This window comes from Lathyrus oleraceus, chromosome 2 (genome assembly GCF_024323335.1).
Source record: "Lathyrus oleraceus cultivar Zhongwan6 chromosome 2, CAAS_Psat_ZW6_1.0, whole genome shotgun sequence".
In the NCBI taxonomy this organism is placed as follows: domain Eukaryota; kingdom Viridiplantae; phylum Streptophyta; class Magnoliopsida; order Fabales; family Fabaceae; genus Lathyrus; species Lathyrus oleraceus.
In genome coordinates, this window is record NC_066580.1 from 126,176,964 (window position 1) to 126,204,199 (window position 27,236).

The 27,236-nt window shown below is 39.1% G+C and overlaps 1 protein-coding gene across 1 annotated transcript; it reads left to right on the top strand.

Moving 5' to 3' along the window:
* Positions 1-20,507: 20,507 nt before the first annotated feature.
* Positions 20,508-23,493, top strand: LOC127118440 (transcription factor RF2b). Its single transcript, XM_051048642.1, has 4 exons — positions 20,508-21,144; positions 22,012-22,144; positions 22,501-22,585; positions 22,717-23,493. The coding sequence occupies exons 1-4, from the start codon at positions 20,618-20,620 to the stop codon at positions 23,082-23,084; spliced, it is 1,113 nt and encodes a 370-aa protein (XP_050904599.1). The 5' UTR covers positions 20,508-20,617; the 3' UTR covers positions 23,085-23,493.
* The last annotated feature ends 3,743 nt before the right edge of the window (positions 23,494-27,236 follow it).

Here is a 27,236-nt window from a genome sequence, read left to right on the forward strand (position 1 = left end):
CCCGAAAGGGCGGTCCAGGCAAAAGAGGGAATGAACGAACAACTGCGTCTGGCATGATCGTTTGAGATTTGGATGACTTGGATAATCTCCGACAGAGATCGATCGGAAGTGTCTTGTTCAGAAGACAGAAAGCGAGGAAAGTTTTGAGGACATATGAGGTGTAACCGAGTTGGAACCCGATGAGATCACGGTTTCACATTGCCATTAGGATAGATTTTTCCTTTTGTGCGCATTCACCTCTTTTCAGGGTTTGCTTCCTGTGTGTTGCTCGGTTTTGAGCCACCTTTTTTCAGTCAATAAATGCGTGTTCAGTCAAATAATTTTTGTTTTTGTCTTCATTACCGCTTTGATTGCGAAAACATCCGTTTATTTTGATAAAGAATATTTGCATTTTTGAAACATGGAGGTCCCTTCCGATGCATGCTTATAAGATTGAAATCTGGAAATCTTATTCGGAAGTTTGAGTGACCTAGGTGTTGAAATGTTGGCACGCCCGGGGCACGCTTTTATCTAACGATCTCTTGTGCAGGTGCTGTTAGCTATGTTCACGCACTTGCAGGTCGTGATGTGAAATACTTTGACAAAGAGGTCCCCGCAGAGTCCAACCAGGGGCAAGGGATAGAAGAACGGTGGAAAAACGACGAAAGAAGGACGACGATCCTGGAGGATTAATCAAGAAGACTCTTCAAAGTATGAGGACTGGAAAGTTTGTATGAATCCCAGGAGTTCGATCTCCGTGGAGTACGGAATACAAGGTGATGAATCAGAAAAGTCCAGATGAGTCTGGGAGTTCTCAAAAATGGAAAGTCAACACTGTGGTGGGATAGTGAACACCAATGTTCGACGAGTCGAAGGGCGGTCCGTGTCCAGTAGGCCGTATTTCCCCAGTGGGTTTGAAAGTGTTATTCCCAGCGGATTCGAGATCTGTGCCTCCTCGGCAGCCAGGCCTAAGGTTGATTGTCTCCCCTAGCAGAGTAATCCCCAAGCAGTTCGGGTTCGATGGAGGTATCCCCAGCAAGGGTTGTCTTCCCTAGCAGGTTGGAAATTGACGTGGTATTGAAATCCTCAGCATAGTTCCTGGAGCTCCCCGGTGTTGTCTCTGGAGAAGATGTGTTTTTATGCATTCATCATTTAGACAAGCATAGCATATTGCATCATTAGTGCGTAGCATTTCCATGATCATGGGGCATTGCGCTAAAAAAAAACTCATGCATCAGCATTGCAAACATATCCATTAGCCCTAGGCCGCGGTAACCATCCGAAATTGGGTTGTTGGAAAGAGTTTAGCATCACGCCATTGGATCGATTTCAGAATTGGGTTCCCCAGCAGGGTAGAGAGGTGTTTTCCCAACAAGTGACTCCTTAGTGGAGCGGGTATCCCCAGCAGTGTTACTCCCCGCAAAACTGGTAGCATCTTGCAAGCTTGGATCAATTCCACGAGCAGATATGGGTGTGTCTGATCTCTCCATATAGAATCGACCCCTTAAGCAGAAAGTGTCTATCATTTCCTTTTGCACTCCCCACTGAGTTGTATCCTCGTGGATGACGGTTGTTTTCGTTCCCTCCCTACACACATAACGGGATGGGTTTTCCCTATTGAGTTCTGTCCTCATTAGGATGAGTCTTGATTCAGTCTGCCTGTTTGGATCGATCCTAAGCTGGCTTCCTTGTGGTTGTCTCTTGTGCTTCCCTGTGGTATAAATGAATAGTTGCTCACTAACCGGCACTCATTCATCTTATCCTCAGCAGAATTTGTTGGCTTCTACCTACTACCCGGTAGTTGTAAATCCCATTTTCTCCCATTCTGTTCCTCAGCAGATTGTTGTGGTCTACCTACTAACCGGTAGATGTGAATCCTCTGTTCTCCTCTTTGTGGAGTCAACCCTTTGTGCTCGTCCTAGTCGATGACGGTTACTGTTCCGTGGTTTTCTACCTACTATCCGGTAGATGTAATCCCCTCTTGGTGGTTATCATTATCCAGTTTCGGTATTGATAGTCCTGTTCTTTTTTTGGATAATTGATTTGATTAAGCAATCTTATCCCCACTGTTACCTCTCCGTTGGTTTCGATAAACGTCGAGTTTTTCCTAGTCGTCCGTTGACGTCTAGTTGTTCCTTCCCCAGTAGGGTTACCTCTCCGTTGGTGTCGATAAACGTTGAGTTTTTCCCATTCGTTCGTTGACGTCTGGTTGTATCCTTTTCTTTCCAGTCATTCATTAACGTCTGTTACCTCTCCGTTGGTTTCGATAAACGTTGAGTTTTTCCTATACGTCCGTTGACGTATAGTGATACCCTTCCCCTCAGAGTCACCTCTCCGTTGGTTTCGATAAACGTCGAGTTTTTCCTAGTTGTCCGTTGACATCTAGATGTATTTCTCTCTTCCCCAGTAGGGTCTCCTTCTCTGTTGGTGTTGATAAACGTCGAGCTTCTCCCGTTCGTCCGTTGACGTCTGGTCGAGTCCTCCCCATTCATCCGATGATGTCTGGTTACCTCTCCGTTGGTTTCGATAAACGTCGAGTTTTTCCTAGTTATCCGTTGATATCTAGTTGCATCTCCTTTCCAGATCATCCGATGATGTCTGGTTACCTCTCCGTTGGTTTCGATAAACGTCGAGTTTTTCCTAGTTATCCGTTGATATCTAGTTGTATCTCCTTTCCAGATCATCCGTTGATGTCCGTTCACCTCTCCGTTGGTTTCGATAAACGTCGAGTTTTTCCTAGTTATCCGTTGATATCTAGTTGCATCTCCTTTCCAGGTCATCCGTTGATGTCCGTTCACCTCTCCGTTGGTTTCGATAAACGTCGAGCTTCTCCTTCTCCGTTGGTGTCGATAAACGTCGAGCTTCTCCTTCTCCGTTGGTGACGATAAACGTCGAGCTTCTCCTTCTCCGTTGGTGTCGATAAATGTCGAGCTTCTCCCTTTCGTCCGTTGACGTCTGGTCGAGTCTTCCCAGTCATCCGTTGATGTCTGGTTACCTCTCCGTTGGTTTTGGTAAACGTTGAGTTTTTCCCATTCGTCCGTTGACGTCTGGTTGTATCCCTTTCTTTCCAGTCATCCGTTGATGTCTGGTTACCTCTCCGTTGGTTTCGATAAACGTTGAGTTTTTCCTATGCGTCCGTTGACGTTTAGTTGTATTATCCCCACAGGTCATCCTTTGATGTCTGTTTACCTCTCCGTTGGTTTCGATAAACGTCGAGCTTCTCCTTCTCCGTTGGTGTCGATAAACGTCGAGCTTCTCCCGTTCGTCCGTTGACGTCTGGTCGAGTCCTCCCCATTCATCCGATGATGTCTGGTTACCTCTCCGTTGGTTTCGATAAACGTTGAGTTTTTCCCATTTCGTCCGTTGACGTATGGTAGTATCTTTCCCATTCATCAGTTGATGTCTGGTTACCTCTCCGTTGGTTTCGATAAACGTCGAGTTTTTCCTAGTTGTCCGCTGACATCTAGTTGTATTTTCCCCAGTCATCCGCTGATGTCTGTTACCTCTCTGTTGGTTTCGGTAAACGTCGAGTTTTCCCTGGTCGTCCGTTGACGTCTAGTTGTGATTTCTATTCCCATTCATCGTCTTTCGAGATCTGGATGTGGCTGTACCTTTGAAAGAGAAAAATCAAAATCCCCAGTAATAAATATCAGATCCAGTTGAAGTTACTGTTGGATCCCCGCAGAGTGCAAATTTCTACGGTTCTTCGGTATTCAATCCCTGTTTACCCTGAAAGTCTGACAACCGTTGCTCTCATCCGTTCGGGTTCCCAGTTGATTGAATAGGGGCAGCTGTAGCACCTCAAATTTGCACCTACCATCTTGTACATACATTTTCATGTTTAGGTCATTAGCATTGCATTGTCCACTGCATAGCATTGCATTGTCCATTGCCTAGTGCAAGATCAGTCAAGACTGGTCAGGAGATCCAGTTATGCAAGCAAGCAAGGGCATTTCCCATTGAAGTAAAACCCTAGGGTTGGTTTCATGATTTCACATGACCTATGGATCATTTTGAAGTGGTTTGGCCAAAGATTGAAGGCTCAAAGCTCATCAGTCAATGATCAATTCATCTGAAACCCTAGAAGGTCAACAAAAGTCAACTGTCAGTTCAACCATGGATTTGAAGGTGGGAGATGGTTAGAGATGCCTCATTCATGTCCATACAAGTCTCATTTGACATTTCAAACATCAACATTGAAGAATTTGAGGTCAAATGAAAAGTTTCCAAAAATAGTAAGTGACCTGTAATTTGAAATTGCCAAAAATGGAAAGGTTTTCTCCTCAATATTACATGACCAAGAAAGCTTCAAATGAGATTTTGTCCAACATGAAAGTTGAAGCTCTTGTTCTCCCATTTCCAAAAAGTCCAAGAACATGAATTTCTCATGTATGGTTGAAAAGATATGGATCAATCATTGCCAAGCTAATTTGAACTTCAAACATGCATAACTTTTTAACCATAAGGCCAAATGGAGTGGTTCTTTTTGCAACATTTCTCTCTTGACATGCACTATCCAATTCATGCATTATAAGCCATGCATTTTGATCACAAAAATATGTGCATTTTCATTTGAATTTTGGAGGGAAATTCCAAATTCAAAAATTATGCATTGTCCATACATTCTAACACATGCATTTGGCTCCAAATTGGTTTTTGAAGTGATTTCCAAGCAGAAACGTGTACTGTTGCATTGCCATTTCATACATAAGGGTGCATTGGCAAATTGGCATAAACACTTGTTTTCACTAATTCCACTGGCATTAGCTTAATTGGGATTAAGAGCTTCATTAACAGATCATATATATAGATAATCCTAACAGAAAATTGCAAAAAAAAAAACACATAATAATTCTCAGATCTGAAAATTTTCTTCACTTTGTTCTCTCACTTTTTCTTCAATTTTCTCTACATACATTGCCTTGGTCTCGATTGTTTTATGATCCATAAGCATTGTGGAGGTAGATTGAAGCAAGATCCATCAAGTTTCATCAAGATTCGAAGCTGTTGAAGTTCAAACTCATCCATGGCAGTTGGAGATTCAAGCAAGATCCAGCACGATTGAGCTATTGTTCTTCATCCATTCATCCACCTAAGCCTTGAGGAGCATCTGTTTCTACATTACAAGACCTGATTCGAGCAATTTCACTTCTGTAGCTTCATTAAGGTCAGAATTCGACTCTCATAATTCATGAAATTGATGTATGCATGTTGTAGATCCTTTAATGCTGATCACACTGGACTTTAGATCATTGATTTTCATGAAGAAATGAGTTAGTTATGTTAGATTTAAGTTTGATATGTGAACTTCTTGTGCTCGAATCTTTTGATACATGTGGAATTAGGTTAAATTAAGCTTGGATTATGGATGTATGATGTGAAAGGAACATGAGGATATGCTTATTGTTAATTTCTGTGAACATGTGTTCTTGAGGATGATGAACATGATGAATGCGCATGAAGATTGTTAGGTTTTCGTTTTCCAGAATGCATTTGATCCTCCCTCGCCTGTTTTGCATGCGTTTTCATGTTAGTGGACATGTATTGGTCCAAGTCAGCGCGTGTGTGGCAATTTGAGTGGACGAGAGCGCTTGGCCGTGCCACCTCAGTTAAGTGAAACGGTGCGTTTCACTTAACTGGCGCCTAATTCAAATATCAACTCAGTTCGATTCTCTCATGCAGCATAATTTCCAAAGCCTTTTGCATTTTATTCCATCCATTCATGTGCTTCATTATGTGATTTGTTTATTTTTCTCTCCACTTCCAAAATTCATAACTCAATGAATATTGCTCCGAATGACCTGGGAATTTTTGCATTGTTCTCTTCATTGTGTCTAGTATTTTTTGGCTATTTTTCCACAATTTGTGCCTGGATGGATTTTAATCTTGCTTAGGGATTGTTCACATGTGTGCCATCTTGTACCTTGCTTGCCATTTGCTTTGTGAAATGATGAGTTTTCATCCAATACTCTTGAAATTTGGTGTGCTTAAACTAGACATCTTGCTGGTCATTTTGGTATTGAGTTTGCAATTTTAGCATTTATGGTTGTTGAGATATGATCTGTTTAATGTAGGTGTGACAATGTGTGTCACACCTTTGCTTGCTCAACTTGATGATTTTCTTTATCATGCCAATTAAATGCCAAATGATGTGATTTTCTGCATGATACTTGTTCTCAATGTTAGGATTGCTCATGATTTTTTGTGGAATTTTTAGATTCATTTCTGATTTGTTTGAGATTTTTCTTTCTGGATTGCCATTTGTGGACTTTTGAATAGTCTTGAACTTCAATGATTTGTGAAATGCTGGTTGTGTATCATATGAACTTGAAATTTTGCACATTGATTCTAGACACATTGAAGTTTATTGTGGCTTTGGTTTGAGGTCTTTATCATTTGTCATTTCTGTTTTAGGCTTGTGCTAAGTTGATGTAGCATTTTGTGCCCTATTTGAGCTTGTTTGTGTTTACCTTGCCTTATGGAATTTAATTACCATGCTTAAACTTATCCAAATGCCTTGATTTTTGGTGTGTTGATCATGTTATGTGTTCTGTGTAGCCATGATTTTTCTTGAGATTTATTGAATCATTTTTGAATTGATGTGGATTTGTTCATTCTGTTGCTTCAATGAGCTTTGAACTTGCATGCTTTGCCTTATTTGATTTGTGAAATGAATTTGGTTGATACTATTGAAATGAGACCTTTTGGATTGTGTTCTCATTTGATTGAAGTTGGTTCATGTCAATTTTCATGTTTTGTTTTGAATTATTTATCCATCTTTGACCCTAGGCCTTGTCCTAGTGGTTTGTGCTTATGTTTGAGCTTTGTTTTCAGGTTAAGAAGCATATGGCCATAAGAGGATTGATTCACTTGCTTGAGTTGACTAATTGGTTAATGTTGGCTAATATTGAGTTGTTTTGTAGGTGGCTTTTAGCTCCTTTGAGTTGAGCTTGTGCCTTGCACATTGGTTGCTTTGCTTGTTTGACTTTGCTTGTCTGTTGACTAATAACTGTCTGTTTGATTTTTTTAGTTGCGTACTGATTGAGTTGGATTGTTTTCAGGTACATTAGTTGTTTAAGTTCATTTTGAACTTGCTTTTGCTTTGCTTGGTTGCTTAACCATTAGAGGTATAACTCACTGACTTCATGTAGTCTGGAAGACCTGCCATGTTACTTGGGCAGGCACCTGTCTGAAGTCCTCCTTAAGAGGCAATGCTTGTGTTTGTTTAAGTTTGTGCCAAGCAGGAAAAGACCTCTATGAGGCAATTGGCAGACAAAAGAGATGTGTAATCCATCTCCTGCTATTCAGTGAGTCATTCACTTTGCTCACACCATTGTGTTGATGCATTGTGGATATTAACCCAAGATCATTGTTGAGTCAGTCATATGTGGAGAAGAGTTCCAACTTTCTGAACTCCCACACCTTCTATTTGAGTCAAGCTCTCCCAGGCCAGGGATAAGAGCTATGAGGCACACCCCTTATCTCTATTTCATCTGCTTCACCCTAACTCTCAATGTTAGGGTTAAGAGCTAACTACACCCGATTCCAGTCGGCTTGTGTTTCACAGCCTAACCTTGTGTGAGCCCGCTTTGCTTGTATATAGTGTGCGCTAATTATGTGTATGATTGCTTTGCCCGTGCTGTTTAGGTTTAGCTTGCTCCCTGTGCAAGTTAGATAGAAACCTCAACCTAGGACCATGGTGAATTTGCATGATAACTATTAGGCTCGAGTTAGTCTCCCTTCTAGTTTGTCATTTCCCAGTCTCTGGTTAGGCTAGTCCTTTGTCCCTGCGTAGGGGAACTACGTCGCCCTGATCCTCATACCAGATGAGGTACGTAGGCAGGAGATGAGCTGATCTCTCCGGGCGCCCTTTTTTGTTTTGTCTTGTGTGTGTTAGGAGATGGATGTAAGACCAGCGATTGGCATTCTGTATCCTGTTGTTGTGTGCTTGGAGTCCGATGTAAGTCCAGCGATTGGCATTCGGTTTCCAGTTTCTTTGTGTGGAGTCTGACGTAGGTCCAGCGATTGGCAGTCGGTTTCCTGTTTGTGTTTTGTTTGGCGTGCGTTAGCCGAGCTACGAGTGCTCTGATTCTTCTTTAGTCCGAGAAGATACGTATGCATAGGATGCGACATCCTAGCGAGCACGTTTCCCCTGTCCTGAACTACGTCGACTCTGATGTCTGTGCCTGACAGACTACGTAGGCCCAGGATGCGATATCCTGCCGAGTTAGTTTCTTTTGTTTTCCTGTGTCTCTTTCAGCCAGTGTTTGTTTGTTTGTGTTCAGTTTTTAGCAACCTTTATCCTTCCTTTTGTGCGTGGATCCCGTCGAGTACGACGGATGCGTAGGGGTGCTAATACCTTCCCTTCGCATAACCGACTCCCGATCCCATCTCTCTTTGGTCGCGAGACCATGTCTTTTCCAGGTTTACTTCGAGCGTTTCCTTTCCCTCTTTTGGGATAAATAACGCACGGTGGCGGCTCTGTTGTTTTGTTTTCCCGCCGGTTTTTCGCGTAATGCGACACTATGCTCTTGGCCTTCTTTTCAGCTCCATCATATATTCCCATCTCAAATGTTTGGAGGGATCCAATTAGCTCATCAACTCTCATATTTGAGATGTCTTAAGATTCTTCTATGGCTGTTACTTTCATAGTAAATCTCTTGGGGAGTGACCTGAGTATTTTTCTTACTAACTTTTCATCAGACATCTTCTCACCCAAAGCTCCAGAGGCATTGGCAATTTCAAGGATACTCATGTAAAACTCATGAATGGTTTCATCTTCTTTCATCCTTAAGTTTTCAAACTTGGTGGTGAGCAGCTGTAGTCTAGACATTTTCACTCTAGAGGTGCCTTCATGAGTGGTCTTGAGAATGTCCCAAGCATCTTTGTCCACTTCACAGTTGTTTACCAGCCTGAAAATATTCTTGTCTACCCCATTGAATATTGCATTCAAGGCTTTAGAGTTTCCAAGAGCAAGATCATCCTCCTCCTTGGACCATTGTTCTTCAGGCTTCTTCTCAGCAGTGGCTTCTCCTTCTTTAGTAACTACAGGGTGTACCCAGCCTGTTAACACAGCTTTCCAAGCCTTATTATCAAGAGATTTCAGAAAAGCTACCATTCGAGGTTTCCAATAGTCATAGTTAGAACCATCCAAAATTGGTGGCCTATGAACAAATCCTCCATCTCTCTCCATTGTACCAGAAAGTATTGTCCCTAGATCTCACCCAGAACCAGAGCAGGATGTCTGCTCTGATACCAATTGAAATTCTGGTATCAGATATAAGATGTCGAAGGTAATGTCACGACACTAATATCTGTTAATACACAATGGATAAAAAATACAGAATGGTAAAGCAAATAACACAAGCAATTGTTAACCCAGTTCGGTGCAACTCACCTACGTCTGGGGGCTACCAAGCCAGGAAGGAAATTCATTAAAATAGAATTAGTTCAAAGACTCTCCGTACACTTCAACAAGTTACAGTCTTTCTCACCTAATCTCTACCCGTGCAATTTCTACCTAAGCACTCTTAGACATGAGAACCCACTCACTTCCCTACACTCACACACCAGTGATTTTAAACAACAATCCCTTGTGAAAACAAAATACTTTTCAATTACACACTCTTGATTTTACTTCACAGTTTCAATCAAGAAGACACACTCTTGATCTTGCTTCACAGCTTTGATCAAGAAGACACACACTCTTGCTTAACAGCTTTAGAGTGACAAATTACAACCACAAATCAGTCCAATTCAATCATCAATGGATGACTTGAATGACCTACAAGTCTTACAACTAAACAGACACAAACCCTAGCTCTCTCTCTGTATTTCGCTCAGTCTTGGTTGTGTGTACAAACAGGTTTTCTAAGTCCCTTTTTATAGAAGCTTTCAGCTGGGCTTGGACATCTTGAAAACCCTAAATCTATTTTCCAATCAAATCTTTTTATAACAGCTGGTTAGATCTCCTTGGAAAATAAGTAAATCTGGTTGTAATCCATGATTGAATGCGCCAGCTAATCAGATCTTCAATCATACAAAGATTGCATTTAATTGTGCAATCACAAAACACCAGACATTCATACTGAATGTTCTGTGTACAGGATGTCATGACATCGGGTCTGACATCCTGGAAAAATCCTGCATAATCCAATAATTCCTTTTATAACTTCCAGCAGGTACAGCCATATCAGATGCCATGACCTTGTGTATGTCATCTGAAACAATCCTGCATGAACATGTCTTTCATTTAAGCTCCAGCAGGTACATCCAATATCAGAAGCCATGGTAATGTATGTGGCATTCTGAAACAACCCTGCATGAACATGTTCTTGAACTCCAACAGGTACATAGGATATCTCATGTTAAGACATCACACATAACATCTTGTGAACACTCTTTGTTTTACCAAAATTGCTGCCAACACTTAGAATCAACATGCCTTAACCTTACAATTAAGAACAATTTTCTCTTACTCACACTTAGGGTTTCAGTTTCAATCTTCTTAAACTTCTCCTAGTGTTGGGGGAGTTTTTCAATAGGGAGAATTGAGCATTGTGGGACTTCTTCTTTTAGAGCAATACCTTTGTGAGAGAAACACCACATATTCACCCAAAACCTTAAGGTGATAGGTCTTATAAATGCTCAAGTCTCCATATTTCCAACCAATGTGAGACTATTATCCACACTACTCACACTTGATACATTTTCAACACTCCCCCTCAAGTGTGAGTTTACAATGCTCCCTCTCAAGTGGAAGTTCTTCTTACTTCCACAAACTATTGTACCGCATGTAACATTTCTTATTCACCACCCTGGCGCCGTTGACACTCTTTAACGAAATGTTTTCTTATTCACCACCCTTGTGGCAGCGTTGACTTTCTATACAAGTAAGTCGGTTCCTTTTTTGAACCAGGCTCTGATACCATTTGTTAGGGGATTCACTAGAGAACATTGAACATTGTGAGACTTCTTCTTTTAGAGCAACACCTTTGTGAGAGACACACCACATACTCACCAAAAACCTTAAGGTGATAGATGTGTGGGTTCTCTCACTTATAAATGTTCAAGTCTCCATATTTCCAACCAATGTGAGACTATTATCCACACTACTCACACTTGATACATTCTCAACACCTAGCAGTATTGCACATTCTTCTCATCTTCTTTGCCATGTACGTCCTGCCTTTTCTACTATAATATCTCATTTATAGTGTTCTTTCTTTTTCATCTTCTCATTTTTATGTTATTGTTTTCTCTTCCAATTACGTTTTTATCGCACATTTCTTCTCAATCTCGCATCTCTTATGTTCTTTTTTCCATCTTCTCAAATCTCTCATCTCATATGTTTTTTTTTATGTTTTATTATAATATTTTTATTTTATTTTATGCTACTATTTTATTCCATTTTTGTCTAATCTGATTTTTTTTATATTGAATGAGAAGTTTTTGTCTAAATATGATGAGTTTTTATGTTATTTAGTCATGCATAAATGATTAAACACAAAGTTATGTTGTTTTCTATAAGTGTATGTATGACTCATAAAAAATCTTGTAAAAAATCGAGCCAAAAAAATCAATTCAAACCGCATTGGTTTGATTTGATTTAGTTTGATTTTATTTCTAAAAATCAACCGAATCAAACAAAATCGTATGTTTTTTTTCCTTGCAGTTCAGATGATTTTATCGTTCAAAACTGACCAATCTGCGCACTGCAAACACCCATGCTTTCCATAGTCTTCTAAACAAGATCTAATTATAGTAAATTCTTAACACTATACAATAAATATTAATTAAATCATTTAAAAATTGTATAACTATATACAATTTCTTTTGTTATTTAATAATTATACTTTTTTAACTCAAAAAATTATAATAAATAACATTCATATTTTACAACTTTATATTTGTGAAAATAATTTAGAAAATATTATAATATACTTAAAAAATAAAATATAATTGATAGTCTATTTTTTTATTGTGTCAATACATACAAATTAAAGTCATACTAAGTCACGTATTGTTTTAAAGAATTCAATACAACTTGACTCGGAATTTTTACCAATATACCCCAGTTTTTCAATTAATTTCCCAAAATAACCCACATTTCAAAAAAATTCCCAATCTACCCCACATGCATAAGGGAGGCGCCAATTGGATTGGCGCCCCCTTTAAAAAATTACAAGGAGGCGCCAATTGGATTGGCTAGGGCACCTGCCCTAGCCAATCCAATTGGCGCCTATGTGTTATTTTTAAGAGGGGGCGCCAATCCAATTGGCGCCTCCCTTAAAAAAGCCTCAAATGGAAAAACTTTCAACATGAAAGTTGTAGATCTTTTCAAGACAATGAATTTGGATATAAATTTTGCAACATTTGGATTTTTTTTGAGAAAGTTATGGCCAGTTGAAGTTGGACTTCTGAGTTTTTCAACTGTTATCTGACCTATAATGTTTTGTATTATTGCATGTGTTTCTTTTAGGAATATGAATTTTTGTCCAACATAACATTTGAAGTAGACATCCTAAATTTTGCAATGCACTTGGTCCCACCTCAAAATAATTAAAAATGAGTGAGTTAGGTCCCTGCGAACTTGACCCAAAATTAGGGTTTCTGTCAAAACAAGTGTATGTGAACTTTGCCAAAAGGGACCAACTTCAAGCCCTTTAGTTTGAATGATAAAAGCCTCAAATGACAAAACCTTCAACATAAAAGTTGTATATCTTTTCAAGATAATGAATTTGGACTAAAGTTTTGCATCATTTGCAGCTTTTATGAGAAAGGTATGGGCACCTGAACTTGGACTCTTTGACATTATAACTGTTATCTGAGTCATAATGTTTTGTATTATTGCATGTGTTTCTTTTAGGAATATGAATTTTTGTCCAACATAACATTTGAAGTAGACATCTTAAATTTTGCAATGCACTTGGTCCCACCTCAAAATAATTAAAAATGAGTGAGTTAGGTCCCTGCGAACTTGACCCAAAATTAGGGTTTCTGTCAAAACAAGTGTATGTGAACTTTGCCAAAAGGGACCAAATTCAAGCCCTTCAACATAACAATAACAAGTCCTTGAATTAGGGTTTTTGACCTATAAATTTTTGTTTTATGATATGTGTTAATTTTAGAATTATGAAAGAAACTTAATGTTTGGAGAATACACAAAGATAAATTTGACATAATACGAATTGATATTAATAAAATTTGGATTTTACACAATGAATCCTAATGGTGATGACCGGGATCACCTAACCGACCTCCGGTCCCACATCCCCTAGCTATCCTAACCCTTGGCCCTAACCCACGTTGACGATTCTGAACCGGTGTTTGTTCATCTAATGGTCCAGGAGCGTCATTACCGCCTACAGGAGAAGATCCGTTGAGGTATTCAGCCAACTCAGCATAGTCTTCAGTATTCAATGATGGTGTACCGGCGTAGCTGAGCTCATGACCCATGCCAGAGAAGTTGGGGTGTGGTTGACTCATGGATGGGCGACCAGGACGGTTGAAGGGGGACATGGGTGACAATGATGGGTCTAGGAAAGGTTGGAAAGGTTGTTGGGGTGTTTGGAAGAGATATGGTTGTGGGATGTTTTGGTATTGTGATGTTTGGGGTTCTTGGCTACGGTAGGTGATGGGGCGGTTAGTGTTTTGGGTAAGGCGACTTTGGTAGGGTGATGGTGTGGGTGCGAAGCGATGTTCGGTCGAAGGTTGATGGTCCATTTGTTGGTGGTGGTATGGGGGATGTTCTTGGTTTTGGGGTTGGGTGAATGGCATGTTTTGGTTGTATGTTTGTGTGTTTGTGGAACGGAAAGCTTGTCGGATAGGTGGTTGTGAGTAATTGGGCTGAGAATGTTGTTGGGGGTTAGATGTTGAGGCTTCTTGTGTGTAAGTTGTCTGGCGTGGGTCGTAGAGGTACATATCATCGGCGATGAATTGAAATCCAACTGATCTATACCAAGCCATATAAGTACGACTTGGTTTTACCTCATTTGGCATGACTGCGTCAGTTAAGACATGGTCATGACGGTGCTTCCACTTGCGACACTCGGTTCTTGCGAATTGTTGCCAAGGGTTGAAGTTCCATTGGTCGTTCACTTTACGCATATGCCATTCTCCTAAGCTAGCTGGGGGATCTGGGATATTCTGGACCATACCAAACTGCAGCTTCACACGATCGGTGTTGTGCAGCTCCACTGTTGTGAACCGTATTATTGGTGTGCATGTTGTCCATACGGCTGCGTCTTCAGGGTTGATCTGATGCTCATGATCCATATTAAGGTATGGACGCCAGATGAACTGAAATGTTAAAGACAATAGGATTTAAATGAATGTAGAAAAAGTCAATATAATATGAAGAAATAATGTAATTATTTTGCTTACGTCTGCCGGTCGAAGGTGATCCAACAGGTTGCGATATTGAGTAATACAGTGTCTCGGACATCTTCTGTAATTCATACCGCGTGCCGACCATCTACACCAAAAAGTTAAAATAAATTAGTTATGGGTAATAAACTGTAAGGAAGGAAGTAAAGATATAGCAATTTAAACAACTTACTTTTTTGCATATGGAAAAGTGAAGGGGTTGCTATTGACCGGTGCTAGAGACGGTAGTCTTGACCATCCCCATGCTTGTAGCAAAACAGCACATCCAGAAAATGTAGAAGTATCTTTGTGGCAGTTTTTGCACAAAGAACTATAGAGATAGGCTAGACATGCGGATCCCCAACTATAACTACCTATTCTATCTATATGTCTAAGTAAAGGTAAGTACATAATATGCATGCTAGAACCACTACCTTCGGGAAATAAAAAGGATCCTAGTAACAACATAATGTAACACCTAGTTTTAATGATTCGAGCTTCTTCGGTAGAATGCTCATCTAAATAAAAACTATTATAATATGACTTTAGGCGTGAAAGTAGTATACCTTGTCCCCTAGCATTATCATCTAACAAATCAACGTTTAAAAGCTCCATGCAAATTGAATTTGGAAAGTTGGTCTTACCATTAACAGCCTTGCCTTCAATTGGTAGTCCTAAAAGCATGTAGACGTCTTCTAACGTCACGGTACACTCACCGGTTGGAAACCAAAATGTGTGTGTCTCTGGCCTCCATCTTTCGCATAAGGCGAGAATGAATTTGTTATCTATAGACCAAGACATAATTTTGCTAAGGTGACCAAAACCGGCAAGTTCAACATAAGGTTGAATCATCGGATCCATGTGGACAAATTCGTGGACTCGAGTGCGAAACCTTGAGACATCCTATAATAGAAATAATGTAACACTTGACTAAGTCGGTATTTCAAAATAAAATGGGGTTGGTGGAGATGAAACATAAAAAAGAAGTATAAGAAAAAACTTACGTATGTCGCGATGTTTGCAACTGTTCCTCTGTGTGCCTCGCCCATTGTGAGTAAAGACATATTGTTGGGGAGTTGGTGTAGATGAAAATGGAAGATTTTGTTGAAGATGAAATTGTAAAAGAAGTAATGGAGATAAAGTAGTGAGAAATGTAGATGAGGTAGTGAGAATGTTGGTGTGGAAGAATTGTTGAAGGAGTGGATCAATTTATAGGCAAATGGATGAGTGCATGAAAAAATGTGTTTGCATGGTGTCTCCACCTTATTTGGCGCCCATGTACAAGCCCTAAAGGTAGGCGCCATTCAAATTGGCGACACCATAGGGTACATGCATGCAAGGCTAGTTCTGAATGCATGGTTTCGAGGACTGACTACATGGGGGCGCCCTTCAAATTGGCGACCATGTACAAGCCCTAAAGGTAGGCGCCAAACCAATTGGCGCCACCTTCTGCATGTCTGACACTTGGCATTGTTGTCTCCTGCATGCTGAACAAAACACTTATGGTTGGCTTGCATGATTGACATGTCATCTCTGACCATCTTAGGTGTCCGACACGTGTCTGTCTTGTCTCCTGTATGCTGATGACTACCTTCTTGATAGCTTGCCTGGCTGACACATCAACTCACACTGTCTTGCAGGATTGACACATCATCTCAGACACGTGGCTCTCTACTATCCTGCATGCTGAATACTCACTTCTGTCTTGCATGACAAACACATCAACTCTTGACTACCTTGCCTGGCTGACACATCAACTCACACTGTCTTGCAGGATTGACACATCATCTCAGACACGTGGCTCTCTACTATCCTGCATGCTGAATACTCACTTCTGTCTTGCATGACAAACACATCAACTCTTGACTACCTAGCATGCTTGACACATCAACTCACACTGTATTGCATGACAGACACCTCATCTCTGAAATTACTTGCATGCTTGACACGGTATCTCAGAGTAGCTTCAATGTGAGACACTGATACCATCTATTTAAGTGTCTTACTATCACATTCATCTGCACTTGCAAAATTTCATCTCCAAAATACTTTTCATCTTCACTCACATTCCTCTGCATTTGCAAAATACTTTTCATCTCCAAAATGTCATCTTCATCATTATACAGTATCAACGTTCACTGCAACGGTGAAACTTTTGAGTCTGAGCTTCATGGTTTTGGTTTTAGAAACACTGATACCATTAGAGTTTCGATGAAGAGAAATGCAACATTTTTGCATTTCAAAAAAAGAATACAATCCTTTATAGCATCAGGTATTGTGTCAAAGATGACATATCAGAATCCTATATTTTTTGAGAATGGTCAATGCAAGTTTTTCCCCCTAAAGATACGAGACGATGAAGATGTACAAAGCATGTTTCTTAGTCATGAACATTCAGGCATGGATTGTATCGAGTTGTACATTACTCTACAACCATGTATACCGTCTCAACAGTCTCAACTAACAGATCAGGATCCAGCTGGTGGAGATGCTGTAGATGATGCACAATGGTCAGATGAACTCAACCCAGAAGCAGAAGTAGAGGTCGACGTTGTTGATGAAGAAGAAGAGGAGACTGAGATACAGGTTGATCACATCCTGAATAACGACGATGAAGATGAGGCTCAACCACCACCAATACCTCCTACTCATGCCTATATTCCTCCTCAACATATGACAAATATGGATCTTCACGACGATGAAATGTCCGACAGTGTCTTCTACAATCCGTATCCGAGACCAGTAGGCGAATTAAAGGTGGGAGACATGTTTCGTACCAAAGAGGAATGTGTCTTGGCAATCAAAAAATACCACATGAACAACTTTGTTGACTTTACGGTAAAACGCACTGATTCAAGAAGGTATGTTATCGAATGTCGTAACATGCTTTGTAAGTTTCGTTTGGCTGCATCTTACAAGAAGAAAAATGACTCTTGGGAGATCGCTTCAATAGACCCACCACACAATTGCGTCGCAACAACCGTTGAACAAGATCACCGTAAACTGAGCACAGCATTGATATGTCGAGACATTCTACCATTGGTAAATAAAGACCCATCAGTGAAGGTGAGTATAATTATATCACATATCCGAACAACATATAATTATACTCCATCTTACAAGAAAGCATGGATTGCGAGGACAAAGGCTGTTGAGCAGGTTTTCGGCAACTGGGAGGACTCATTCAAGGAATTACCCCGGTTTTTATGGGCACTAAAAACTTATGTCCCAGGAACTGTGGCAATTCTGGAGACAGTGCAAGCAATGATGCCAGACGGAACCTGTGCTACAGGTAATAGAATATTTCACCGTCTCTTTTGGGCATTTGACCCTTGCATCAAAGGTTTCGCATTCTGCAAACCTCTCCTGCAAATTGATGGCACTTGGTTATACGGAAAATACAAGGGTACGTTGCTCATGGCAGTTGCACAAGACGGTAACAACAATGTATTTCCCGTTGCCTTTGCTCTTGTTGAAGGTGAAACGGCTGCTGGATGGGGTTTCTTTCTTCGACATCTCAGAACGCATGTCGCACCACAAGCCAATCTATGTCTGATTTCTGATAGACATGCTGCCATCGAAAGTGCCTACAACAACCATGACAACGGATGGCATGATCCTCCTTCTACACATGTCTACTGTATCAGACACATAGCACAAAACTTCATGCGTGCTATAAAAGATAAGAATCTTCGCAAGAAGGTGGTGAATGCTGGGTATGCGTTAACTCAACCGTCTTTTCAATATTATCGTGATGAGATTCGACTGTCTAATGAAGACGCGGGGAGATGGATAAATAACATCCCAGTAGAGCAGTGGACAAGAGCATTTGACGGTGGTTGTCGATGGGGCCACATGACAACAAACATTGTGGAATGCATGAACGGGGTTTTTAAAGGAATACGAAACCTGCCGATAACAGCCTTGGTAAGATCAACCTATTATAGGTTGGCTTCTATGTTCGCAAGCAGAGGTGAAAGATGGAGTGCAGTGTTAATGTCCGGACAAGTATTTAGTGAATGTTGCATGAAGGTCATGAAAGAGGAGAGCATCAAAGCTACGACACACGCTGTAACAGTGTTTGACCGTCATAGACAAAATTTCAGCGTCCAGGAAACAATGGGCAACAGCGAGGGGAGACCAAATTTAGCCTACGCTGTTAGACTAAACAGAAGTTGGTGCGATTGTGGAAAATTTCAGGCCTTCCGCATACCTTGCTCCCATGTCATTGCAGCATGCGCTTATACTCGTCAAGACGCTTACACCCATTTATCTGATGTGTACAAGGCCAGCACCATCATGAATGTATATAGTCAAAGCTTTTCAGTACTACCAATGGAGGATTATTGGCCTCCATATGAAGGAGATATTGTTTGGCACAATGAAGAGATGCGTAGAAAGAAGAAAGGAAGGCCAAACAGCACACGTATAAGAACAGAGATGGATTCCACAGATAAAATGATAAGATTATGTAGTATCTGTCGTCAACCAGGACACAACAAAAACAACTGTCCCAATCAAGGAGCATCATCTACATCTTAAGCTTATTGTAACATTATATCTAGATCTTAAGCTATTTGTAACATTGTATCTACATCTTATGCTTGTTGTAACATTGTATTTCTGTAACAATCAATCATTATATATCATTAAGTTCTTGTTACAACGAGTTTCATAACCAACATCAGTACAAAACATCTGAAAACATAAATAATTCTAACTGATTACAACAATCAAATTAATGTCGTCTCGACCGAACATCATTTCCCTAGCATCCTTATCAGTCCTCATTCGCACCCAACCAAAGATACTGTCAAGTCTCTCAATACTTCTGATTTTTTCCCCTTCTGGTATTTTCCCGTCTAACCATCGAACCAGCTCCCTCTTCAGTTGATCTAACGTGGTGATGTTCCAAAACAGCATCAGCAATTGCGGTTTGTCTCTCGCATAAATCACCTTACCGTATCGGCGACGAACACCAAACATGATAGCCAAATGATTATATGAGTTGTGGAACAATAGGTCACACAACGCATCTATTTATAAGACAAAAAAGGCATTTTATGAGGGACTCGCCAATTGAGTTGGCGCCTCCTTTTAAAACATACACATAGGCGCCAATTGGATTGGCTAGGGCACCTACCCTAGCCTAGGGCAGCTGCCCTAGCCTAGGGCAGCTGCCCTAGCCTAGGGCAGCTGCCCTAGCCAATCCAATTGGCGCCTCCATTCAAGTTTTAACAACAGTCGCCATATGAACAACTTTCATGTTCATCAAAAATCCATTTGAAACTTGGAAGCTCATCATTCATTTCAAAACATTTCAAAACCCTAATTTTAGGTCAACCACGCAGGGACCTAGCTCACTCATTTTTAATTATTTTGAGGTGGGACCAAGTGCATTAGAAAATTTAAGATGTCTACTTCAAATGTTATGTTGGACAAAATTTCATAACTCTAAAAGAAACACATGAAATAATGCAAGACATTATAGGTCAAATTACAGTTGAAACCCTAATTTTGGGTCAAGTTCGCAGGGACCTAACTCACTCATTTTTAATTATTTTGAGGTGGGACCAAGTGCATTGCAAAATTTAGGATGTCTACTTCAAATGTTATGTTGGACAAAAATTCATATTCCTAAAAGAAACACATGCAATAATACAAAACATTATGGGTCAGATAACAGTTGAAAAACTCAGAAGTCCAACTTCAACTGGCCATAACTTTCTCAAAAAAAATCCAAATGTTGCAAAATTTATATCCAAATTCATTGTCTTGAAAAGATCTACAACTTTCATGTTGAAAGTTTTTCCATTTGAGGCTTTTTTAAGGGAGGCGCCAATTGGATTGGCGCCCCCTCTTAAAAATAACACATAGGCGCCAATTGGATTGGCTAGGGCAGGTGCCCTAGCCAATCCAATTGGCGCCTCCTTGTAATTTTTAAGAGGGGGCGCCAATCCAATTGGCGCCTCCCTTATGCATGTGGGGTAGATTGGGAATTTTTTTGAAATGTGGGTTATTTAAGGAAATTAATTGAAAAACTGGGGTATATTGGTAAAAATTCCACTTGACTCAATTCAATACAATTTCTTATTTTTATATTATTATATTTTTATTTTTCACAATTATTGATTTTTTAAAATTAAATATCTAGAACTTTATTTTGTTCAATAATCTTCAGAGTTCTTAGAACTTAGAACCAGAGAAAAGAAAGGAAGAAAATAGAATTCCATTTGTGTTATGTGACAAAAACAACACAAATTCGGAACAAATGCAACATCCATCTTCAAACCCTAATTCTGGTTCAATTCCCAATCCTCACAATGCAAACACCGCATCCAAATTTCCACCACCGCCACCTCCATCAACGGCGGCGACAACCGCCGCCTGCAAGGCCTCCATGCTCCCACGCTCCGGCGGAAACGGTGGGTCCCTCCACCGGAGAGCTCACTCGGAGGTCAGTTTCCGGTTGCCTGACGACATGATGGACTTGTCTCCGTCGGATCCGTTCACCGGCGGATCGTCGACGGCGAGCTTAGATGAGATCGGATCCGAGGATGACCTGTTCTCGACGTACATTGACATGGATAAGCTCGGAGGTTCTAACGATATGGGAGACGCCGGAGCAGATCCGGGAAGGAATGATGAGGCGGAGAAGAACCAAGGGAGGTCGAGGCATAGGCATAGTAGTTCGGTGGATGGTTCTTCGTCGTTTGGGGAGATTATGGATGGGAAGAAAGCTATGCCTCCTGATAAGCTAGCTGAGCTATGGTCTATTGATCCCAAGCGTGCAAAAAGGTTCGAAATTTTGATAGTGAAATGCATAATTGTTCTTACTTCAATTGTGTAAACTACTGAATACTTGTTTTGAGTTTTGATTAGTTGATTTGAAGTTCCAAATTGATTTTTTTTATTAGTTTATGAAATAAAAAGTAAAATGAAATTGAGGCTTTTGTACCTATGCTTGAGATTCAAATTTTCAGTTGTGCGGTTTTGATGATTTTTGCTTAGATTCAGTTTGTTTTGTGTTCATCGCGATTTTTCAACTGGGATGAATTGGTGATAGTGTGAAAGTCAACTTTTTTTGTGATTCTAGATTGTGGCACAAGCAACTTTGTAAGTTCTAGCAGTAACGAAGGCGTTGTTGAAACTGTGTACCTGTCTTGTGAGTGCTGAGGTGATGTGTGATTGTAATGGACATGTCAATTGATGACTTGTAATTTATGATTAGAGCTAGAGATCATTTAGAATTTTGTTTAGTGTAAATCTTTTGAATTTTGAGCTATGAACGTATAACTATGAAGCCCAAATACTTCAAAAAATGGAAAAGTAGTTGTGTCCGACATATAAACGATATTGATATGGGTCTGATACTTACCACACAAATGATATTGATATGGGTCTAGTACTTACCACACAAACACATATTTGGTAATGTATCTTGGGTGTGTTATTATTTATTGTTTTTAAATTTCTTGTGTCATATCATATGTATTGTAATTGTACTATATGTCTGAGCTTAGATTTAAAATTTTAGGGGGTGGGGGAATGTGAGAGGGGTTTATGCAAGAGATACTGCTCTCTAGTTTCATCTAATTTTCAATTTTAATAATTGTTGTGGATTTGTTTTATTCATTATTCTCACTTTTCTGTTATTATGAATAGAATACTTGCGAATCGACAATCTGCTGCTCGTTCAAAAGAGAGAAAGGCCCGCTATATTCATGAACTAGAGCGCAAAGTTCAGACCCTACAGACTGAAGCTACCACTCTTTCTGCCCAACTGACATTATACCAGGTTTGTATTGACATTTATCTAAAACTACAACACTTTTAGAAGTTGCATTTTGTATAGTAGCTCTGCTTTGCTTATTGGATTTCTGAGTGTAGCTTAGTGCAATAAAATCAACTGCATTGTTCATCACTTTCCTTGAACCGTAGATATATCCTTGTTGCAATTATAGCTAAAAACAAAATATTAGTTTTGTATGCATTCTCTTTGTATAATCACTTTGGTGTTTTGGATTTCAGTGTTATAACATAATGTTGCATTGTTTGTGAATGCTTTTCACTATGGTTGTTTCCAGTTTTTACTCATACTTAATTTGTTTCTAAATTAACTCAATGACTTCTTGATTTTTTATTTCTTTATAGAGAGACACTACTGGTCTGAGTAATGAGAATACTGAGCTTAAGCTCCGTCTGCAAGCCATGGAGCAACAGGCACATCTCCGTGATGGTAAAATTTACCACATTCTTACAATGTGTTCTAAATATTCGCTGCTTTACAATCTTTTCTGCCTCAAAAACTTTTGAAGTGTGTTAATAAAGTCAATTAATTAAATGGAATTAGTTTATGTTTTTCTGTAGCTCTTAATGATGCATTGAAGAAAGAAGTTGAGAGACTGAAGGTTGCTACCGGAGATATAAGGAGCCACACTGAATCTTTCAATCTTGGTATGCACCAGATGCCATTTACAGAATCAAATTACCTTCCCATTTCACCACAATCAGGTCATCCTGGTCACCGTAACATCCAGTTGCCACTATTTGGTCACTCCCCATCTAGCATGGCAACTCATCAACTGCAACAAACAAATTCTCATTCATTTTCAGAATTACTGCAAAGTGATCAGATTGGTCGTTTTCAAGGACTTGATATTAGCAGCAAAGGAACAACCATTGTTAAGTCTGAAGATCCTTCTCTTTCTGCAAGTGAGAGTAGCACTACATTTTGAATTCGATATTACCCGCTTGACCTGCTAACTTATCCTTGCCATTCATTGTCCGTTGCGTTGACCTCCAGTCAACTTATGTCCTTCATGAAGTATTATTCCATTCAGATTGAGGATTAAATTAATTATTTGTTCTTTGGGTGCTCACCGGAAAGGGGAAGCACGCTTAGGGTTTTACTTGAAGATCACATAATCACGTTTCAGCATGTGTTTCTGGGTGCTAGAATATTGGGAAGGGAAAAGTCATTCTCACTGTATCATTGTATTTTGGGGTGTATGGATTCACCTTTGTTCATTTGTATCATCATTTACTTGTAGCATGTAAACTGTGATTTATTATTTTATTTCACCTCATTGACACTCCATGGAATCGATTTCTTCTATAATGTATAAGTACTAAGTTTTAGATTTATTCTTAATTGTTGCACAATCCAATTATTTGTATAATACCTGTTATACTAAACTGTTGAGTCTTGAACTTTATGAATAGTTAGCAACTTGGCATGTCTTAAGAGGCCTTTGGAAGTCTATTTTAAAGTTTATTCGGCTTTATTTTATCAGAAAACACTTATTAATGTTTGGATTCATTTTGGAAAAATAAATTATAATATACTCAAATCATTTTTTGCTACATTCACTGGATTTTCTAGAATAGCTTATGAATAATTGATTGATTAAGTTTCACGAATAAATAACTAAATTCAAAATCAATCATAAATGTGTTCGAGTATTCTCATCATATTTCATCCTGCAATCATTTTTCTAAAATTTAAATAATTTATTTTTGCAAAATTCATAATATATCTTGAGAAAATAATTTTAAAATTTTAAAATAGATTTCAAATATTTTAATTAATAAAGTAGAAATCAAATATCAATGTATATTAACCAAATAATTAATATTCTAATTTATTAAAATCAAATATTTAAATTATCAAGAAAATATTTAGTATGGATACTAGTCTCTATTATTTGTCTCATATCTATATTTTGAAATTAAAAAAAATGTAATTTAAATCCGAACCTAATCAAAACGGATTTTTACAATAAAATTCGAGGTGGACTCGGGTGGCGTATCTCTTGATATAAATATTGTTGTAATATCTATTTAAAGATGTCAATTTGGATCTCCTAACAAGGATCCCTACAAAAATTCCTCAGTTCGGAGCTCCAAAGATAAGAGTTTTCTTTAGCAGAGACGTTGATAGATAACAAAATCTTCTTCAAAGATACTATGGAAACAAAGAATATGTCCTTGAAGAGTCTTCGCCCGCTTAAATTACTAAATATATTTTTAAAATTAATTTTTTATTTGTCCTCTCATATACTTTTTTATTAAAAAAAGTAAAATATATAGGTAATATTAATAAAAGAAAAAAAAAGATCAAAATAATTTATTTATTTTTTAAGTTAAAAGTTTTAATGGCCAAAGACCATGAATATGGATTAAGTATTGAGAAAAAATAGATTTATCACATTGAACTAGTGTCAACATTCATTTGTTAATTTTTGAATTATTTATTATTGATTTGATTTATGGATCTTCGCAAAAATCCACAGAGACATAAATAAGAAAAAAAATTGTCTCCGCGGGGTTCAGAGAATGTAACTAAAAGTTGTATAAACATTTCTAACTTAAAAAGTAGGTTTTTTTACCGAGATAACCCACATTTTCGAAAAAATTCCCAAAATATCCCACTTTTTAGAAAAATTCCCAAAATACCCCACTTTTAGGAGGAGGCGCCAATTGGATTGGCGACCCCTCTTAAAAATTGCAAGGAGGCACCAATTGGATTGGCTAGGGCACCTGCCCTAGCCAATCCAATTGGCGCCTATGTGTAATTTTTAAGAGGAGGCGTCAATCCAATTGGCGACTCCCTTAAAAAAGCCTCAAATGAAAAAACCTCCAACATGAAAGTTGTAGATCTTTTCAAGACAATGAATTTGGATATAAATTTTGCATCATTTGGATTTTTTATGAGAAAGTTATGGGCAGTTGAAGTTGGACTTCTGAGTTTTTCAACTGTTATCTGACCTATAATGTTTTGTAGTATTGCATGTGTTTCTTTTAGGAATATGAATTTTTGTCCAACATGACATTTGAAGTAGACATCTTAAATTTTCCAATGAACTTTGTCCCACTTCAAAATAATTAAAAATGAGTGAGTTAGGTCCCTGCGAACTTGACCCAAAATTAGGGTTTATGTCAAAACATGTGTATGTGAATTTTGCCAAAGGGGACCAACTTCAAGCCCTTCTGTTTGAATGATAAAATCCTCAAATGACAAAACCCTCAACATAAAAGTTGTAGATCTTTTCAAGATAATGAATTTGGACTAAAGTTTTGCATCATTTGCAATTTTTATGAGAAAGGTATGGGCACCTGAACTTGGACTCTTTGACATTTTAACTGTTATCTGACCTATAATGTTTTGTATTATTGCATGTGTTTGTGTTAGAGTTATGAATTTTTGTCCAACATAACAAGTGAAGTAGACATATTAAATTTTCCAATTCACTTGGTCCCACCTCAAAATAATTAAAAATGAGTGAGTTAGGTCCTTGCGAACTTGACCCATAATTAGGGTTTCTGTCAAAACATGTGTATGTGAATTTTGCCAAAAGGGACCAAATTCAAGCCCTTCTGTTTGAATTATAAAAGCCTTAAATGACAAAACCTTCAACATAAAAGTTTTAGATCTTTTCAAGATAATGAATTTGGACAAAAGTTTTGCATCATTTGCATTTTTTATGAGAAAGGTATGGGCACCTGAACTTGGACTCTTTGACATTTCAATTGTTATCTGACTTATAATGTTTTGTATTATCATATGTGTTTATTTTAGAATTATGAAATTTTGTCCAACATAACAATTTAAGTAGACATCTCAATGGAGTTTCAGTCAAAACATGTGTATGTGAATTTTGCCAAAATGGAGTTTAGACAAAGAAACCTAATGTTTGGAGTTTACACAAAGATAAATTTGATATAATACAAATTGATATTAATAAAATTTGGATTTTACACAAAGAATCCTAATGGTGATGACCGGGATCACCTAACCGACCTCCGGCCCCACATCCCATAGCTACCCTAACCCTTGGCCCTAACCCACGTTGACGATTCTGCACCGGTGTTTGTTCGTCTAATGGTCCAGGAGCGTCATTACCTCCTACAGGAGAAGATCCGTTGAGGTATTCAGCCAACTCAGCATAGTCTTCAGTATTCAATGATGGTGTACCGGCGTAGCTGAGCTCATGACCCATGCCAGAGAAGTTGGGGTGTGGTTGACTCATGGATGGGTGACCGGGACGGTTGAAGGGAGACATGGGTGTGAATGATGGGTCTAGGAACGGTTGGAAAGGTTGTTGGGGTGTTTGGAAGAGATATGGTTGTGGGATGTTTTGGTATTGTGATGTTTGGGGTTCTTGGCTACGGTAGGAGGAGGGGCGGTTAGTGTTTTGGCTAAGGCGACTTTGGAAGGGTGATGGTGTGGGTGCGAAGCGATGTTCGGTCTGAGGTTGATGGTCCATTTGTTGGTGGTGGTATGGGGGATGTTCTTGGTATTGGGGTTGGGTGAATGGCATGTTTTGGTTGTATGTTTGTGTGTTTGTGGAACGGAAAGTTTGACGGATAGGTGGTTGTGAGTAACCGGGCTGAGAATGTTGTTGGGGGTTAGATAATATGCATGCTAGAACCACTACCTTCGGGAAATAAAAAGGATCCTAGTAACAACATAATGTAACATCTAGTTTTGATTATTCGAGCATCTTCGGTAGAATGCTCATCTAAATATAAACTATTATAATATGACTTTAGGCGTGAGAGTAGTATACCTTGACCTCTAGCATTATCATCTAACAAATCAGTGTCTAAAAGCTCCATGCAAATTGAATTTGCATAGTTGGTCTTACCATTAACAGCTTTGCCTTCAATTCGTAGTCCTAAAAGCATGTAGACGTCTTCTAACGTCACGGTACACTCACCGGTTGGAAACCAAAATGTGTGTGTCTCTGGCCTCCATCTTTCGCATAAGGCTAGAATGAACTTGTTATCTATAGACCAAGACATAATCTTGCTAATGTGACCAAAACCGGCGAGTTCAACATAAGGTTGAATCATCGGGTCCATTGGGACAAATTCGTGGAATCGAG

Bases quoted from the DNA above. Each gene is read 5' to 3' on its own strand.
- LOC127118440 (XM_051048642.1), top strand. From the start codon at position 20,618: ATGCAACATCCATCTTCAAACCCTAATTCTGGTTCAATTCCCAATCCT. The intron at 21,145-22,011 runs GTTCGAAATTTT...TATTATGAATAG, and splicing joins GATCCCAAGCGTGCAAAAAG to AATACTTGCGAATCGACAAT. The intron at 22,145-22,500 runs GTTTGTATTGAC...ATTTCTTTATAG, and splicing joins CCCAACTGACATTATACCAG to AGAGACACTACTGGTCTGAG.